This window comes from Vitis riparia, chromosome 17, assembly GCF_004353265.1.
Source record: "Vitis riparia cultivar Riparia Gloire de Montpellier isolate 1030 chromosome 17, EGFV_Vit.rip_1.0, whole genome shotgun sequence".
Lineage (NCBI taxonomy): Eukaryota > Viridiplantae > Streptophyta > Magnoliopsida > Vitales > Vitaceae > Vitis > Vitis riparia.
In genome coordinates, this window is record NC_048447.1 from 12,730,847 (window position 1) to 12,749,657 (window position 18,811).

Here is an 18,811-nt window from a genome sequence, read left to right on the forward strand (position 1 = left end):
ATACATAATGAGAAAATAATGTAGAAAAATGATGATATATAAAGAGTTTACTATATAAAGTTGAAATAATGAGAAAATAGTTATAAAAAATGGTGATATATAAAGACTTCACATGTACAATACATAATAATGATAAATCGTGTCCTTCATGAGTGACGCATCATCCAAATTAGTAGTAAACTTTCTTAGTGAATTGGTCAAAAACTTGAATTATACTCATAAATGTTTTCTAAAAAATGGTATAGTTAGCAAACATATAATAACATATGCAAAAATAGTTTTTCCTCTTTTTTAAATAATAATAATTCAGAGGAAATGGTTAGAAAAATATTTTTTGGCCCATGCAGGTCTCGAACCTGCGACCTTCGCGTTATTAGCACGACGCTCTAACCAACTGAGCTAATAGGCCACGGTTTTTAGATTTTGAAATAGTTTGATAAATACAAAAAGCTAAGTACTTCTGGTAGATTTATATAGGTGGATACAAATCATCTCCTTATCCACTTTCCCTCTCCACCCGAAAGCACAAAACCAATATATCAACCAAAAAAAACCCAGATCCCATCACCCAATTTTTCTACAGAGATAAAATGGCTGAGGCAATCATGGGTTTCACCATAATGAAACCAAATTTCCATAATTCTTATGCCCAACCAACAAAAATGGACATCAGCCCATGTTCAAGATTGGTAAAATCTCAGTGCCCATGTTTCAAATTCATTCTTCAATTACAGTCCATGCTCAGCTGCATATTTGGCATCGGAAATCATGTATGTTAGCTTTTGCAGCTCAGGCAATGTTCCAGCTCTAGGTTTAACAATGGCTGGCATCAGGTAAGTAGCTCGTGAACTTCATCACAGTGAATTCTCTCCTGTTTGTTCCCCAAAAATTGAAGTAGCATAGTATAGAGTCATTTTTAAGTCCATGGCTTCATTTAAACTTTACAGAATTATCTATTAATTTTTGGAATTATAATAGACTGAGAGCAGCAAGAGCAAAAGAGCCTCTCTATGTAGGGTGAATGCACTACCGGATTGGCCTTTGATGGCAGTTCTGGTTGAGCATGTTGAAGGCCAGAGAGACCTTATAACCCACAAATCCATATGGCATCTCAATGATGAGACCATTAAGAACGTCTGTAAGTCTATACCTCTCTTTCTTCCTTTCTCTTCTCTTCATCATTGAAAATTTGATGGTTATGCTTCAAATTTGAATGGAGATGATTGTGTTTAACTTTCTTTTCTGCATACAGATACTTTTTACATTATGTTCACATGTTGGGGATGTTGTTTCTTTGGTTCCACAAAAGTAAGCATGGCTTATTTGCTCATTCTTTTGCATACTTAGCCCAGCTTTTACTTCAATTTTCTAATGGAGAAGGGCATGGCTTAGGACCCATATTATGATTCAGAGCAGTATAGGAAAGATGGAGGAGATGGCACCGGGCATTGGGTCTACGAAAAGGTATGCCTTTGGCCACCTCACCATTTTATGTAGAAATCACTGAAATAGTCAAATTGTAGCAGATTCTATTTGATGAAATTAACAAGGAGTGAATGCAATGATGCAGCAAGAAGACATAGAAGAAGCTGCGAGAGCAGAACTGTGGAGGGAGGAACTCATCGAGGAGATTGAGCAGAAGGTGGGAGGACTGCGAGAGTTGGAAGAAGCTGGGCGGAAATAAGAATATATCCTATGAATGAATGAACCATACCCAAAAACCATAGTAAATTATCATCTCATCACTTCCATTCTCTGCTTTTATGATTATAAAAAAAATCCATGCACTGGATTCGATTATATGCTTGGTGTTTTCTTGACTTAGTAGTAGTAAAGATTTTGTTGCCCCTCGAAAATTTGGACGTTACAATTGTGAAATAACATATAAGATAAAAAGTAAACTTTCCAAGTTTAAATTGTTCATTTTTTTGAAATTATAATTGTTTGCGCTTGTAAGGAGTATTTGCCTTTGATCTCCCAATTCTTTCGAAACATAGGACATTGTGTTTGTACGAGAAGATGCATATTAAAGTCGTGAGAACCCGTTTGGACTTAAAGTAGATAATATTTACATGATTTATTTGAACCCAAAGTAGATAATATTTATATAATTGGTTACAAGTTGTTACAAGTTTGAACAACCATTTTTAGTCATCAAGTGATGCTTGGGTTGAATTTTTTCAATAAAAAACTTAATTTAGATTGAGCTCGGTCAATGTTTGAATAACCTAGTGTGGGATTTTGGTAAAGTATCTGGAAATAAAGATCAAATTGGATTGGATTCAAGTTTATTAATTCTAAATCGGGGTTGGACTAGAGTTACTCCTCAACCTAACTCGAAATAAATTCTTATGTTTCCTACCTAATTTACACCCTCAATTTGAAATCAACTTCATGAGGCATCAGACTGTTGTCCTATATGGTATAACCTTTATAAGGCCATTTCAATCTTTTTAATATTTTATAATTTTATTCGAACTAATTTATATTTTCATAAGAAAAATATTGAAATAAGAAATTTTTCATTTTTTACTAAAAAAAAAATTGTATGGATCATACTATAACATGGTGCTTGTTCTTTCAGTTTCACCAAAAAGAGTCTTTTGAACCTCAGGCTTTTACCCCCATTAAGAAGTTATGTGCTTTAAGACCTTGATCCTTATTAATTGGTGTCTAAAACTGGGCCGGGCCATGAATTACAGGGCCGGGCTTGGGGATATAGGATAGCAGTTTTGGTGGGCTGGGTTTATCTAGCAGTATCATGGCATGTTTACTTTACATTTTGGGAAAGGGAATAAAAGGAAATTAAAATCAAGAATTTGATGAAGAAAAGGGTTAGGGTTTTAATGGGTGGAATTGAAAGGTTCAAGAGAAAAATACTTTTATCATTTCACATTCATAATTTATTTATTACCAAAAATGGATACCAAGAAAGTTATGTGGATGTCTTTGAGAATTATCTTCCTAAAAAAGGGTGTGGGGCTTGTATGTTCTTTGATTGCAGAATTTTAAGTAGCCAAGCAAGAGAAAGCCACCCTTTTCTTTGATTTTATAGGAATAAGGTAAATATATGGTATGAATCCCATTTGACCCTTTTGTCAAATTGACATGTGGATTGGTAAACATCAGCCAGATCAGTAGGGAAACCCCCCTTTGCCATCCTTTTTGTTGGTCTCAATCAATGAGGAAACTAGATTTTTCAAAATATGATCATTAGAATTTATATAAAATGGTGATAAGAAACTCTAACCTTGCAAAGTTGGACCATATAGAGTCCTTTTGCTGTTTTCATATCACCTCATTTTCATTACTATTATTGGTTCTGCAAAAACCATATCTCCTCCATGCCCTTTTACTAGAAGGAGGTGGGTTGGGTTGATGGGGTGATGGGCAGAACCGGCAGATAGGACTTAGGAGAGGAAGGTCTTATCCCACAACACCTCAAAACCAGGGAATTGGTATTTCTAGAAGACTCCTTTTCCCTTGGTTTGCAAAAACCAATGGGTCATCCCCAAGCCCCCAAAGAAGGAAAAAGGGCACCAAAACTGTGGGCTATCCCTCTGCAGGTTTCATCCCTAATCCCATAAAAAGAGCAGAGATACGTGCGTGGTCACATGTTGGGATTAAGGCATCTAGAAGTCTTTTGCATCATCTTCAAAAATCTTTAGAGGGTATCTGACCAAATGGGTTCACTGCAAATCTCAAAAAACCACCCACGACCGACTGTTGGACACACGTTCTGCCCTTCTGTGATCGGATTGCAGATACTTGTTAAGGTCCCCCAGGTGAATGTGAACTGCATTGAAACGCTGCGTTTTGGGGGGGGAGTTAAACACTTGGGACCCATGGATCAAATTTCAAGGATATCGTATTTGGTTTGGGGGGGAGGATAAGGACAGCACACCAAGGACAGCATGGGAAAGTGGGGGTGGTTTCTTCCCTCGAATTTCAGTCCCTTGTGTGCTAAGGTTTCCCCAAAAAAGAGAGAAAACCCAAACTTTCGATGTGGGATGCTGAGATTCGTTTGTGTAATCATTACCAAAGTCCAAAGCATGCCGCATTGCCACTTACTACAAGGCATTAAGCGTTCCTAATTTATTTGCTTTTCCCAACCCTTTCTTCTTTCCTTGTCCCCCAAAACACTCGTAATATCCATTTTTAAAGAGTATTGGAAAATCCACTCATCCCCAAACACTCATAAGTTGGAAGACATTGAATGCAAATGTATTGGATGCAACATTGGAAGATATTTTCATAATAAGTTTAATTTATTCCCATTAGAGACTAATATGGTGTTTATTTTTTTATTTAATTTTAAATAAAACTTAAAATTAAATAAATTTTAATAGTGCCAAAAATTAAGTTTTTTTTAATATTATGTTTCTATTAAGTATTAAAAAATAAAAAAATTAATATATTACTTTTAATATTTAAAAAATTAAAAGAAAAAAAAACACCTAAATGATTATGCTAAAAGAAAATAATTTGGGTGGATAAAATCAATTATGTTATTAATATCCCACAATTATTTAATCTTATCCAAATTATTAACACGAACTAATAAGAATTAAATGGATAGAATATTTGTGATGAACTTATCCACATCAAAATAGTAAATTTAAGATTCCTTTCATCTCGGCTGACGCAATGCAATCAGTCTCAACCCTTTTAGTGCCTCCATCTAAAAGTAAATATTTTATTTTATGCATATAAAAAATATTAATTCTTAAATAAATAAATGTCAAAACATAATTTTTTTTTTCCCTTTATTTTCTCTTTACAAACAAACTTGAATTAAAAAAAAAAAAAAAAAAGGAAAAGAAATATTCACTCTTTACCCTTTTAGTGCTTGCATTTAAAGCAAATATTTTATTTAAAGTAAATTTTTTTAATTTTTTATAATATTTTATAATAAAAAATTGATTAATTTTTAAATAGATAAACATCAGAATATAATATTTTTTTTGCCTTCATTTTCTCTTAAGAACAAACTTATCTTGAAAAAAGGGGGGTAAAGACTGCAATCTTATCTTGTTTGTAATTTTATGAATATAGAAAAAGGGTTAGGAGGGGAGTGAGCTTTCGTTTGTGAGCCGTTTCGTGATCAAAACAAGGCAACTGCCAGAACACCTCCCGATGGTATGGAAAATCTAAAAAACTGAGAGCTAGTCAGACACTGCTTTAATTTCGTTTCATTTTTTATTTTTTATCCAAAATAAAATTAATGGATAAAGTTAAAATCCAAATGGATATAGTCCCCCACCAACCTCTTTATATTTCTCTTCCCCACTCCGGATTACCTTGCCTCTTTGGGATCTCTCTTTCTGCCTAGCTTCTCTCTCTAAAAACCGCCACATACAGTCAACAAAGAACAATTTTTTTTGTTCAACCGGCGTTTTTGATTGACAAACCGAGTGGGCTTTGCTTTGTTTTTTGTTTTCTGGGTATCTCAAGGCCTTTTTCTTCTGTGTTGACGAAGAGGGTTTGAATTTTTCTCTTTTCCTTCCTCAGCGCAGCCCTTCCGACTTCAAAGAAAAAAAAAAAAAAACTGGTTTTTGGTCCAAAAGGAGAGGTGGGTTTTCTCGTTTGATGCTATAAACTCGAAAAAGGGTTAGATTCTTGAATAGCCATGGCTTGTTCATTGAAGACTGGTCTGTGCATTTCTGGGACGATGGAGGCTTCTTTCAGGCCCAAAAGCAAAGGGGTTCACGAGTCATGTGCCTCCTTTGGGTCTTTAAAGTTCAAAGAATCTCTTGTTCTGGGTAGCAGATTTACGGGAAAGCATGTGTTTATCACGGATCAGAAATGTTTAAGAGATTGGAGTTTCAAAGCCCCATACAAATTCTCTGTTCATGTGAGTCAGCCTCTCTTTGTTTGTTTGTTCGGTTATTTTATTTATTTCTGGTTTATTTTGTGTCTTGAAAACTAATTTTCAATCTTCGGTTTCAGGCACAAGCATCAATCTGCGTGAGCCGAGCTCTGAGATGGTGGGAGAAGACTCTTAAAACCAACATGGTAGAGATCCATTCTGCACAAGAGCTCGTCGATTCCTTACTGAATGCAGGGGATAGATTGGTGGTTGTTGACTTCTATTCGCCTGGTTGTGGAGGCTGCAAAGCTCTGCATCCCAAGGTATTATTGCTTCTGAAAACTGTTCTTCCAAGTCTAACTGCTATGGCTGCGTATAATCTCCATTTATTATTTAAGAAAATTTCAATCTGATTCGAGTCTTATTTAATCAGATCTGTCAGCTGGCTGAATTGAACCCAAATGCAATTTTTCTCAAAGTTGATTATGAAGAACTCAAAACTATGTGTCACGCTCTCCACATCCATGTCCTACCATTCTTTAGGTTCTACAGAGGTGCAGAGGGCAGGGTTTGCAGCTTTAGCTGCACCAATGCAACTGTAAGAATCTGTCTCAATCAGTATGACACCCTAAATTCTCTATAAAATAAAATAAAAAAACCATAATTGGATCTTCGTGACCAAACTTATAAGCCATATTTCTTGTACACAGATCAAGAAATTCAAGGATGCATTGGCAAAGCACGGCGCCAATCGATGTAGTCTCGGCCCTGCAAAAGGCCTAGATGAATCTGAGCTGCTGAAGTTGGCAGCAGTTGGTGAGATACCTCTGAATTTACCATTACCATCTTCCAAGGGTGAAGTAATGGAGGATTCGGCCCTGAAAGGCGCTCATATGTCTGGTTTCTGGGGCAAAGCAGGTAGCAATATGGAACTTGAAGAAGAGAGTGCGATATTGAAGGTCTGAAAGAAACGCCCACTTGAGCTTTCAATATAAATTAGCTATGGAGAAAAGCTGCTGCAACTCCATATTTTATTTTTTCTTTCATATGGATTGGTAGTTTGGTATTGTGGTTGTATATAATCATTTTTGGGTTTTCCATAAGCAGGCTCTTGGTTTTTGGATCGAGCCCTGCCTCGACAGCTATGGTGAATCTGTAATAGAATTGGATATTGTGATCCTGATTTGAGGATAATATCAATTCACATCCCTCTTGATTTTTGTTCTGTTCCTTTTCTGGTGTAACTGAAAATACCAAGTAGCACATGAAATTTAGGTTTTAAACGAAGATATTAAACAAATGAGATCAAATATAAAATACAAATAAACAGGATTTGAGTATAAAATAAAATCATGGTATTTGACATTTCATAAATATTTTCCTCTAAAATCCATTCTAGATTTTTTAACTTGACATATACGTGGGGGTTCACTCCACATAGTCCCAGTAGATGGTCCGAACAAATGGTGCCAGATGATTGCCCGCCCTCCTAAGGACATTCATCATTATAGAGAGTGCATAGTCAATTCTTTCAAAAAGTATGAATGAGTTACGCTCATTCTCTCCCACAAAATGGTTAAGACTTATATGCAGAAAGAAACCAGCTGGACAGACTCATCAAGAGACACGAAGTAAGGGAGAATTTGCAAAGGTAACCCGACTCCAATACAACTGGATAGACTCATCAAGAAACACGAAGTAAGGGAGAGTAGATGGACCTGACTCTAGTTCGCTTTGCTTAAAAAATATATTTTCAGGTCTATTCAAAATTCAAGTGGATTTGTTTTTCAAGGATTTTGAAAATGTTTTCTTTGATCTTCTTAGGTGGGGTTTTTTTTTTTTTTTTTTTAACTAAAAAAAATTTATTTATAACTTTTGTTTTATAAACATCAGTTTAAAAACTTAAAACATTTTAAAGTTTTTTTAAAAAATATTTTTAAAATAATTTTTATTTTTATTATTCTATATATTTATATAATTATTTCTTAGAATATCTTTTAAAAAATAAGTGAACTAAAATTAAAAAATAAAAAATAAACTAAAAAATATGTTGATTTTTATTTTTGAGAATAAAAAATAATTTTTGATTTATTAAATATATTTTTATTTAAAAAAAAATTAAAATAGTTACCACATGCACTGAGATTGGGATAGATAAAGATTTTGGATTTTTAAGATGACAACGTGAGAACTTTGGAGTTGGGATTTGTCAGTGATCTGGGAATCATTGTGGTGGTTGGAGGTTTGATCAATTAATGAATTCCAATGCTCATGTTGTTGTGATAAAATCAAATAGTCTTCTCAAACGATAAGATGAGTCAGTGACAGCTAGAACGAGTCGACTCACCCCATCCAAAAACTTTAATAATCCATTGATTTGCTCACAGCTCAGACGCGTCCAAGTTTCCTTTTCAAAGGCACATGGGTAGAAGAAGAATCTGCCGAAGAGCAGTTCATGTGTATATTTATTTAGACCTTATTTGTCTAAATAAGGTTAATTTATTTATTTAATATACATACTTGGAGCCTTGGGTTTTGCCGATTATTAGACACGATCATTGCGTCAGGGAAGCCATAAGAAACCGAAATTTTGGAAGTAATTGATAAAGTGGCGGGAAGTGCTTGGTCAGTCAGCGGACGAACTCTTTATTTTAAAGAGTATAGAGTGGATAACCAACCATGGAACACCACACTCCACATGAGGGTCAATTTTGTGCAAACAAATGGGTCCCCAATCGGACCAATAAAGACAGGCCAGATGAGTAAAATGGCGTGGCACTGAGGTGGATGGCTGGGTTCCCCATTCAGCAAGGGCCCCCATTGAAACAAAATAATGTCGACAATAGATCCAGACCAGACTTCCCAATCATGACGGAGCCCAATTATTTGCCTGGTTTTGTAACTTGGACTCCCAGTGGATAAAATGCAAAAAGAGTAGGACCGAGTTACCTGCATTTTGGCTTAAATGAAACAATAGGCATAATTTTATCGTCCACAGAAAATAACAAAAGCCATATGGTACAATGTCACGGGAATCTAATTGGCATTGCACGTGTATCACACGAGATATGTAAAAAGCGCCTTTACATTAAGACATAACAAATCTACAAAGGATTTGAACCAGCAGTGGGATGGATGATATGACTGCTATCAACTCTATTCAAAGTTTAAAGACAGCAGCATCCCTTAAATTTACTTTTCTTCCTACCAAACCTGGAGGCAGATCAAATCCTGATGCAACGAAGTAGCAAGTTTTGTGCGAGTTCAGCCTTGACGGAAAGAAAAGCTAGAAATAATGTTGGGGGAAAACCTCAGGGAACCGCTGAGAGCTTGATGCAAGAATTCCTGGAGTCAATGACGGGCAATCTCGGAAGAAAATACTAGCGATACTAGCAACTATTTAGCTTTTAATAGCCCAATAGAGAAAGAGACTTAACCAAGAACCACCGCGGGTTTTAAAAGGAGTGATGATTGTTTGGCTTTTCCTTCCAATTAAAAGGCAAAAACACATTTTTAGGTTGAATGCAAGCTAGGCACCAGTGGGCCTCAGACCGGGTCCGGCTGAAAAGACGCGAGGACGGTGGAGACATAGGCTTTCCGTCGGTATCATAGTGGTGCTGACTCGATAATTAAGAGGTATCGGAGTCCAGTCCCATAGAGATGAAAATGTCTAGTGAGAGCCGAGATGCAAACTCATCCTGCACTCATGACATCTGTCTTTGGCAACAAATCTAAAAGAATATACGAAACATCAACTCAACCCATTTCCATTGGACCCATTACTAGCGGTGTAGCATACAATTCGTGCACTCTGTCTCACCCCTTGTACAAAGGGCCGACAATTCTTGATCCGATCAACAAACAGTCAAAAACAACCCCGAAGCAACATAAACTCGAAAGGGATTGCCATGCCAATCATGTTTATACTCGTATCAACTTATTAGTTAGAAGATTGAAGACATTTGACACATTTTGACCTACTTCATGATTTATTAGTGAATGACTACGCGGTGATTTTTAAGTCCACTTGGGCTGATAGCTTAGAAGATTATGGCTAAAATATTGTTATTTTAGCTAAATGGGAGCTAGTATTTTCTCCAGTGAGACGGAGCCAAGTTCATGGAGATTGCCCATCATTGACTCGGGGAATTCTTGCATCAAGCTCTCAGCGGATCCCTGAGGTCTTAGACCAACATTATTTCTAGCTTTTCTTTCCGTCAAGGCTGAACTCGCACAAAACTTGCTTGCATCAGGATTTGATCTGCCTCCAGGTTTGGTAGGAAGAAGAGTAATTTTAAGGGATGCCTAGCATCTCTCTCTTAGTTGGAAGACGGGTGCTTACTGTCTTTAAACTTTGAATAGAGTTGATAGCAGTCATATCATCCATCCCACTGCTGGTTAAAGTCCTTTTTAGATTTGATTTATATTATGTAAAAGCGCTTTTGACATATCTCGTGTGATACACGTGTAATGCCAGTTGTTTGGCTTTTTCTTCCAATAATTAAAAATGGAAACCATATTTTAGGTTGACCACAAACTAGGCACCAGTGGGCCTCAGATCGAGTCCGGCTGAAAAGACTAGAGGGCAGGTGAGCCATAGGCTTCTCCGTCGTTACCATAGCGGTGTCGACTCACGAATCCAGTCCCATAGAGATGAAAATGTTGCTTGTGAGAGCCGAGATGCAAACTCATCCTCCTTCTCATGACATCTGTCTTTGGCAACAAATCTAAAAGAATAAATGAAACATCAACTCAATCCATTTCCTTTGGTTGGACCCATTACTAGCAGTGTAGAAGAAAATTTTGACACACTCGTGCCAATAATTTATATTAAATTCATTATAATTTTCATAAATCATTCTCAAGAGTTTTGAATTATGCATGTGATGCCCATGGCTGAGTCATGACTGACTGTGCCTGAGTCATAATTGGTTGTGTAAATGAATTGAATAGTATCAATTTCAGCCCCACATGTCGTATTCTAAGTAAAATAATCCAAGTAGCTTTATTCATTGTCAGCTGAATATTTCAAGTCCATGCATTCCCCATTCTTCTTTACATTCGTACTAAATATATGACCTTTGTTTGGGTTGAATGTGAATAAAAAAAGACGCCCGTATATTCATCCATTTCATTATTGAAGTCAGGGAAGGTGCACCCTGGGCAGATCAAAGGCTACACCAAGTCCAACCCAAATTAAAAAAAATTCAACCAAACTCAACCTCAACCTAACCTCTAAACCAACTCAACCCAAATTCAACTTCATTGAATTAAATTCAGATTGAGCAAAAGCTTAGATTGATCAGGTTAAACTCGGATTGCTAAGGCTATATTCAGATTGATTCAAAATCTAACTATTGTGGCTTTTCAAAAACGTTTTTTTTCTAGACTTTTATACCAAAATTTAAAAATAATAAATACCACAAAACTTTAAGATAACAATATAAAAATTAAATAAACTTATATATCTTTATAAAAATGAAAAAAAGTATATGATATTAATTATAACTTGATTTTTTTTTTAAATCTTAAAATATATATATTATTATATAAGATAATAAATATAATACAAAACATTAAATTGAATTCAAGTTAACCGAGATTGTCTCAACCTTGGCCCAACCCATATTGAGCTCAAGTTGAGAAAACTTAAACCTAAACTCAACCTGCCCAAACATCATGCTGGGCTTGAGTTGGGTAAGGCCAACTCACCTGCACCCTATCGCGCAACCTCCTGCATTCAATTCACAAACAATATGGATTTCAAGCAAGTGAAAAGTAGAAATTTGAGCCTTCATATTCCATATAGAACAGTTTATTACATATGATTCTTTTGGAGCCCAATTTCCGGTCAGGCTACTACAAAGAGCACCATTCAAATTTCCGTTCTTATGTTAACAATCATCAGGCCTCTTCTCAAAACTTTGCTTGAAATCCAACATTAAAATCAGCATAATTCTCATGAAACCTTTAACAATTTCAAAATCATCCATGCCTCAAATCACCCAAGTGAAAACCGGCAAGCATCATCAATCAGAAGAAATAATGCCTAGAATTTTTAGGCAGAAAAGGAAATTATTTTTATAAAAAAAGTCTTGGTCTGATTGCAAGTACAGATGGTTATGCCTCAGAGGTAGTGACAATGGTGTATCATCATTCTTGATCTCTGATAATACGTGCATTTAAATGCATCATTGGCACACCATGGTATCTGTTTTAGGTGCTCATCAAATGCTTCACAGATTAAGAAAAACCCACTTAAGCAAAGCAACAAAAAGGGTGAAAAACAACTTCCAAAACTAAAAATAGCCCACAAATGTACATTTTGATGTGAAAAAATGATTTTGAAAATCAATAATTACCATGTTGCATATGCTAAATTGCACACAAATGCAGAGGCTAAGAAACATTATTTGAAAAATAATGTGAAAATTAACCTAATTTTCATATTAACAGTGAAAGTATATCAAGCAATATGCTTGTGCATCAGAGAGATTCCCAAAGACAAATCATCATTCTCCATTGGAGGTGCTGATGTCCCTGTCTGATATCGTCACTTGCACAACCATACTGATACCAGCAGATAGTCCAATACCAACCTAACCAATATTCCACTGTACAAGAATCAAATTAACATACCATCCTTCCAAACCCTACAATCAGATAGGTTCAAATAATCAGATTAGAAAGGACTAAATATGAAATGCCTCGTATCATTTGTTTGACATCATAGAAAAATATGGAATGAATCTTTGTAAATTAATGCATCAGAGAGATTCCCAAGAACAAGTCATCAATCTCCTAAAGAGTGCAGATGTCCCTGTCTGTTTTAACATCACTTGCATGCTCTCACCATTATGTAATCAAAGCCATTTTTCTAAAATATGATACCATCTCCAACAGTGCATAATACCTTACAAATCCAATCTTTTAAACAAAACAAAAGCTTGCATGAAGGACCGTAAGGGAGAATAGAAAATAGAAGAGGAAAGAAAACCAAACTAAGGTAGCCAAGAAAATTGAAAACACAAGAAAAAGAGTACGCCTCAGATTAAAATTCTTTTCATAGGTATTACCCTCAAAGTATATTTAAAACCATCACAGGCACATGCTTGATTCTCCAAAACATCAGAAACAGAAAACAAGCAAGCAAAAAAAAAAAGCATTGTAGCAAGCTAATAGAGACAATGGGTCTATCCCACAAACAAACGTGGGGAGTTTGAATCAAACAAAAGCCAAGAAAAACAAAAGAAATATCCCCAGCATAGAAACTAAGAATCTGTTTTAAGAAAATCGCACCTTTTTACAATCGAAGCAGGCTAAAACCCTAAGTGGATATCAGAAAGGCAATACTGATCAAACAAAAGCAAATCTTGAATCGACTCAAAAGCCCAGAAAACAAGGGGGGAAAGTAGAGAAAACCCTAAGTTCAAAAGATCACATCGTTTCAATGAGGCTAAACCCCTAATCGGGTATCAGCAATGGCACTCGATGAACAAAGCCTATAGCATTTTCAAAGAAATCCATCGACAACCTTCGCATAGCAATGAAGGAACCCTAATTGGGTCGGCCTAATGATCTACCCCGGATCTGGGGTTCGGAGTGCCAGCTGCTAACATATATACCGTTGAGAGAACTAGGGCAGGAACATTGAGGCGGCGCATGATAACACACCGAGCGCTGTGAGATCAGAACCGTTGATCTGAAAAAGAAGGAAATAATTTGCCTCTTTGCCCTTATGTTTTCTATATAATATTATTATTATTTCCATATGTTGTTTGCCTTTTTCACTTATGCCCTTGTCTTATTCAAGGCTGTCTAGCTTGGGCTCTGTTAAACAATTTGTTTAAGCCCACTAATCAAAGAAATCAAGCCCATATGCAATGCCAATAAATTTTAAAGTAGAAATCCACGTTCTATTCTTCTTTCTTGAAGCAAACAACTTTCCAATCTCACCTACAAACATTGGAAAGCCATTAAAACTCATTGAAAAATGATAAAATAAATAAATAAATAAATAAGTTATCTTATTTATAACTATACCATTTTTAATTTTTTAACTTCTAATTAAAATTAAAAAATAAAATTAGAATTAATAAATATTTGAATATTCTTAAAATTAAAATAAAATTAGAAAATATTAATAATTTCTATAAAATAATAAAGTAGAACTGAACAACAGTTCAGGGAATGTAGGAAGTTGGATTTGGGCCAGGCAATTCTCCAAGCCTGACCTGTTGCAAGCCCAGTTGTTAACCACTTTCAGTGCTCACTAGTTGCCTCCTTGTGGGCTGAGAGCCCACAAAGTTTTATGGAAGCTATGGGCTCTCTCTTTCCAGCCGATAATCGGCTCTCACAGTTACATTGCCCATATTTTCATGGGCTTGTCATCCCAATCTTGGGAATCCATGGGGCAACAAAACGGGCTTTCCTTTGTGGGAAACCCACCATGGCCTGTCTAAAGGTCTACTTGAACGCAGTACCCATTAGCCAACGAACAACAATGACTTATCCCCAATATTTTCAGAACCGGACTGGTCATTGAACCGGAAAAGTTACCGGTTCACGGTTCATCAGTCGAACCGATGACGTCATAAATATGTAATTTATATATTATTAAAATTAAAATTAATCATAAAAATTTTAAAATATATATGAATAAATTAAAAATCAATAATATTATTTTATATATTTGATATTATCAAATTAAATCATATTAAATGAAATGTATACAATATTTAAATGTGAATATATTAAAAATGAAAATTTTAACTAATTTTATAAATTTAAAAAATATTATATTATTTTTATTTAATATTATAAAAAAAATTAAAATCCAATATATATTGTTTTGTTTGTATATCAAATAACAAAACGCGGGTAGCCGAGTGGTGTCCTGGTTTACTTACAAAGCCTAAGGTCCCAGCTTCAAATCCTCATAAGGGTGCAAAGGATGCCTATAAAAGGTATCCTCATTGAAAGCTACAGCACGCCCACCATGTGGGCTCAAGACTGAGCCTACTTAAATGATTTGGGTGTGGGCTTTGTCATGCTAAGACATGCCCCAGTATGGTTTTTGGCCTACAGCTTTTAATTTTTATACAATGGGCTTGCAAAATGATGGGCCAATATGGACTGGCCGGTCCGGTCCGGTTTTTAAGACATTGGAAATAACTAAGTTGAAGGGAATGTGGGAAGTTGGGTTTGGGCCAGACTATTCTCTAAGCCCTGACCTGTTTCAAGCCCAGTTATTAACCACTTTGAGAGCCCGCTAATTCCCTCCTCATGGGCCACAAAATTTGATGGAAGCCATGGGCCCTCTCTTTCCAGTCTATCAATCTTGCCTCTTAGGGTTGTGTGGCCCATATTGTCGTGGGCTTGTCCTCTGAACCTTGATAATCCATGGGGCCTAAAATAGGTTTGCCCTCGTTAGAAACCCACACAAGCCCGTCTAAAGGTCGTTTCAAAGACCAATAACCATTAGCCAATGAACAAGGATGAGTCTTGTTTGGTTCAACGTTTTGAAAAGCCAAATTCTTTGTTTAAGATCAATAAAAGCATCTATACATGTTTAATTAATTTTACTTAAAGAATTTATGATTTTTAAAAAAGTTCAATATAAAAATTTTAAAAATGTTATTTCTTTTGCAAGCTTTATATTGATTTATGGAAGAAGTACTTTTTTATCCAATAAAACTTTTACAATACCAATATTATTTTTTTAAAATCACCACTTTAACTTAGTTTTAATTTCGGCTAAAGTAAAAAAGCAAGAAGTTATCTTAAATAAAGCTTCGTTTAATCTGACAAATCGATCTTTGTAAACAAGAGTTGTGTTACGTAAGAATTATTTCTTTTTAGAAAATTTTTAAAAAGATAATTACATAAAAATATAAAGGACGTATAATTTGAAAAAGCTCATTTGAAAATAGTAAAGTAGTCAAATTTGTATCCTTTTCAAGTGACATGGGTCTAGATATGAGAGGTGGTTTTCACCGGTCACCACCATGTCTTGAACTTTTAGGAGTTCTTCTCTTCACGGTGAAGGAATGACTCATTCAAAAGTTTCATGCTTACCCTTTTTTTTTTCTATCTTTAGATGCTTTAGCAATCCACAGAGGCTAAGACGAAATTTTTTCCCAAAACTCGCCTTACTTCGGCGGAAGCCAAGAGCTTTCTCAAAAGTCAATTCCCTTGATACCTTATACCTATCTCTGTTTCAAAATGCTTACTTAAATGGAACTTGGCTTGTCATGAGCTTTGTTTCGCCTTTTCTCGGGGTATGTACATACCCCCTTGTCATCATCTTTGTTCGTTTTCTCGGACCATTCTGACCGTCAAGAAATGAAAATCCTTTCACACCGGCAGATGAGTTAAACCTGGATTCCACAGGGAGCTTCAAGTATGAACCCCACGCATGGCCTTGGAATTTTTGAGATGGATTACGACTACTTGATTTCCGTATTCCATGAAAATTTTCCCCTTATTGAAGTCATGCATAAAAGCCGGTCCAAAATAGCGGATGTAATGTGGGTCAGAGAAGAGTCAGAATCACGAGCCCATGTTACCATGTCTGCAGCTTGTCACGTACCGGCAGATGGATCCAATTGAGCTTACATGTATTAGAACCGTAGTAGCCGTTCATATTTTGAATCCTTGAGACACATGTCACCTTCTCGGATATATTTATCTACGCGATAACCTTATCAAACTTTGGAGGATCAGTTTAGAACTTAAAGCAGATGATGACCCATGATGCAGAGAACCTTAAGAGCTCTACGCCACCAACTTAAGCAATGAAAAGTGGGGAATCAATGACCCTTTTAGCAGCTTTAACGTGGGCATGCATTCAATTTTTTAACAAACTACTGCATGCTTCCATACTCCACAACCCTAAAGGAGTTTATTTATTAATACCCAGATGAAGTAACTTTCATTACACAATCATTTCCACCTTCAAACTACCTGTTGAATTTTGTCTGTGTTCAATGATGACTCACCATCGTTAGTAGATCAAATCTTTTAAATTCAAATTTAGCAGGTAAGGGACAGATGAAGCTTGAAAGTTGAATCTGCTTTTTGAATGTTATTGGTTTTGGCCCATGCTGCCCTCTAGTGTAGCAGCTAAACAGTGGGATTAATGGGTCATTTATGGGTGTAGAATTGTCTTTTTGGTGGGATAGGTATGGGCACCTAGTAGTTAAAAGGCAGTTGGCCCACAGCAGTAAACTTTGAATTTGAGAGCAAAGTCACTCGACAAATGTACATGCATGAGGTGGTGATATAATTAGATATTGAAAAAGGTGCTTAGACCCACAATTTTCTCCAGAAATATTGCTTTGATTGAGGGCTAATAAGATTGATTTGTCGTAGAAACTAGAAGGGTTTTGTCAGGCGGTGATTAGGGGAGAAATGTTGACAAAGTACCAAAGATTTGGTGTAAACAAAGATAGATCTTGACAATCAGCATGTAACAGAACAGCCGAAAAAAATAATAACAAATGGGAATCTGGTCAAACAAACATTAAGTTTTGGAAAATAACTGAAATTAGAAAGGAGGAAAAAAGCACTCTGGTTTTGTTTGCAATTAACCTTAGGGAAATACAAACACGGCTCTATAATCAATATACCAAAGCAAATGATAATTGAAGGGATGATGAACGAAAATAACTCATAAGGTAGAGAAAAAAGGAAACTGTCATCAACAATTTTATTCCGTCTATTTTGTGTCTTATCATGGTTGTTTCCAGAGTTTGGTCTTTCAGACATGAAGGAAGTGAATTATAAGGGAAAAGAAAATTTCAAGAGAGAAGCCAAAAGACTTTTGAATAGTGAACGAAGAAGAAGCCAATTTAGGGTCATCTCTCGCGTGGGAGACCCTGATCCTATTTCAAGTTGCTTTCACAAGGATCATGCATGGCACCACTCCACCCCCCAATTTCTTCTACTTGCCCCGTATTCACTTCAAAAATGTCAATTCAAGGAAAATAAAAAAATAAAATAGAATGCTTTACAGACTTATGATAAAGAGGAATGCCATCAAACATATAGTAAATGTTGTGACAGGGGATTAAAAATAACAAACAAACAAACAAAGCAAGAAAGCAAGTGGAAAAGTATTATTAAGAAACCACCAAAGAGAAGGAACGGAGTATGGGTGGAGACCAATCATGATTACCGGTCATTCGAATTTAATATTAAGAATTTGGCAGAGAGGATGCAGTAGTTTTAGCAGCCTTTTGGATTAGGAGAAGTGAAACATAGATGAAGTGGCGGTGGTGGTGATGGCTCATGCTCTTGGGGGTTGGTCCAATGTAACAGCAGCGGCAGCCTACTTCTCATCAGTATCAGTCATCACCTACATCACCCACGTGCTTCTCTCTACCAAACGGATAACATTGAATGAGGGGGATGGAAAGGCTCTTCAGCCTCTGAAATTTTGCCCAGCTTGATAATTCATTCACCTTTTCACATTGTTTCCAAGTCCTAATGTTCGGCTCTTGGCATGATACTGAGTCGGCAATAAAAGGAAAAAGGTGCCATGTATACACCTCAAAATTTACTACACCTCAATGTTACAATCACCAAGAAATCAAAACAGAAATTCAAGAATTGGTTGGTTGGAACTTGGGATAGGCTTTTGAACCCAAGCAGATGTGGTCGGTGATCTTGGGTATCAAAGCATCTACAGATCTACCACTCGATCTATAACAAAGGGCATTGCCATTACCATAAAGTCATTTAAAAGAAAAACTTGTGGTATAACCCTTTATCTTTAGGATGAAAAAGGAGTGGTGTACTATGTGAAGTTGCATTTTAGCCAGACAGTTGGCTTGGGCAGTTGATTCTCTGGTATTTGTATTTGATAGAATGCAGATCCTATCCTATGTTATATGCTTTTCAAATATATATTGTCAAAATTTAATTACAAGGAAGTGTAGTAAGAACTAAGAAGATGCCAAAATGATAATGATAACAGAAAGTGGCAAAGGGAAGTAAATA

The 18,811-nt window shown here is 35.9% G+C and overlaps 2 protein-coding genes, 1 long non-coding RNA gene and 5 other non-coding genes across 8 annotated transcripts; 2 read left to right on the top strand and 6 right to left on the bottom strand.

Annotated features, from left to right (window-relative positions):
* Positions 1–335: 335 nt before the first annotated feature.
* On the bottom strand, positions 336–409 carry TRNAI-AAU. Its single transcript has one exon. It is a non-coding gene; the product is annotated as a tRNA-Ile (tRNA).
* Positions 410–522: 113 nt separating this feature from the next.
* On the top strand, positions 523–1,800 carry LOC117904891 (photosynthetic NDH subunit of subcomplex B 4, chloroplastic). The gene is made up of 6 exons (XM_034817699.1): positions 523–689; positions 789–833; positions 979–1,138; positions 1,253–1,308; positions 1,393–1,464; positions 1,571–1,800. Exons 1-6 carry the CDS (start codon positions 591–593, stop codon positions 1,682–1,684), a joined length of 546 nt encoding a protein of 181 aa, XP_034673590.1. The 5' UTR covers positions 523–590; the 3' UTR covers positions 1,685–1,800.
* A 3,476-nt stretch (positions 1,801–5,276) lies between these two features.
* Positions 5,277–7,039, top strand: LOC117934399 (thioredoxin-like 1-2, chloroplastic). Its single transcript, XM_034856057.1, has 4 exons — positions 5,277–5,854; positions 5,950–6,132; positions 6,243–6,407; positions 6,520–7,039. The coding sequence occupies exons 1-4, from the start codon at positions 5,630–5,632 to the stop codon at positions 6,772–6,774; spliced, it is 828 nt and encodes a 275-aa protein (XP_034711948.1). The 5' UTR covers positions 5,277–5,629; the 3' UTR covers positions 6,775–7,039.
* A 4,542-nt stretch (positions 7,040–11,581) lies between these two features.
* On the bottom strand, positions 11,582–13,498 carry LOC117904245. Its single transcript, XR_004649565.1, has 2 exons — positions 13,109–13,498; positions 11,582–12,462 (listed from the first exon to the last, which is right to left on the bottom strand). It is a non-coding gene; the product is annotated as an uncharacterized LOC117904245 (long non-coding RNA).
* LOC117905296 lies at positions 11,933–12,009 on the bottom strand. Its single transcript, XR_004649701.1, has one exon. It is a non-coding gene; the product is annotated as a small nucleolar RNA snoR122 (small nucleolar RNA).
* On the bottom strand, positions 12,290–12,373 carry LOC117905287. Its single transcript, XR_004649693.1, has one exon. It is a non-coding gene; the product is annotated as a small nucleolar RNA R44/J54/Z268 family (small nucleolar RNA).
* LOC117905288 lies at positions 12,571–12,655 on the bottom strand. The gene has a single exon (XR_004649694.1). It is a non-coding gene; the product is annotated as a small nucleolar RNA R44/J54/Z268 family (small nucleolar RNA).
* LOC117905286 lies at positions 12,848–12,920 on the bottom strand. Its single transcript, XR_004649692.1, has one exon. It is a non-coding gene; the product is annotated as a small nucleolar RNA Z267 (small nucleolar RNA).
* Positions 13,499–18,811: the final 5,313 nt, after the last annotated feature.

Bases quoted from the DNA above. Each gene is read 5' to 3' on its own strand.
- LOC117904891 (XM_034817699.1), top strand. From the start codon at position 591: ATGGCTGAGGCAATCATGGGTTTCACCATAATGAAACCAAATTTCCAT. The intron at 690-788 runs GTAAAATCTCAG...TAGCTTTTGCAG, and splicing joins TCAGCCCATGTTCAAGATTG to CTCAGGCAATGTTCCAGCTC. The intron at 1,309-1,392 runs GTAAGCATGGCT...GGCATGGCTTAG, and splicing joins GTTTCTTTGGTTCCACAAAA to GACCCATATTATGATTCAGA.
- LOC117934399 (XM_034856057.1), top strand. From the start codon at position 5,630: ATGGCTTGTTCATTGAAGACTGGTCTGTGCATTTCTGGGACGATGGAG. The intron at 5,855-5,949 runs GTGAGTCAGCCT...CTTCGGTTTCAG, and splicing joins CATACAAATTCTCTGTTCAT to GCACAAGCATCAATCTGCGT. The intron at 6,133-6,242 runs GTATTATTGCTT...TTATTTAATCAG, and splicing joins GCAAAGCTCTGCATCCCAAG to ATCTGTCAGCTGGCTGAATT.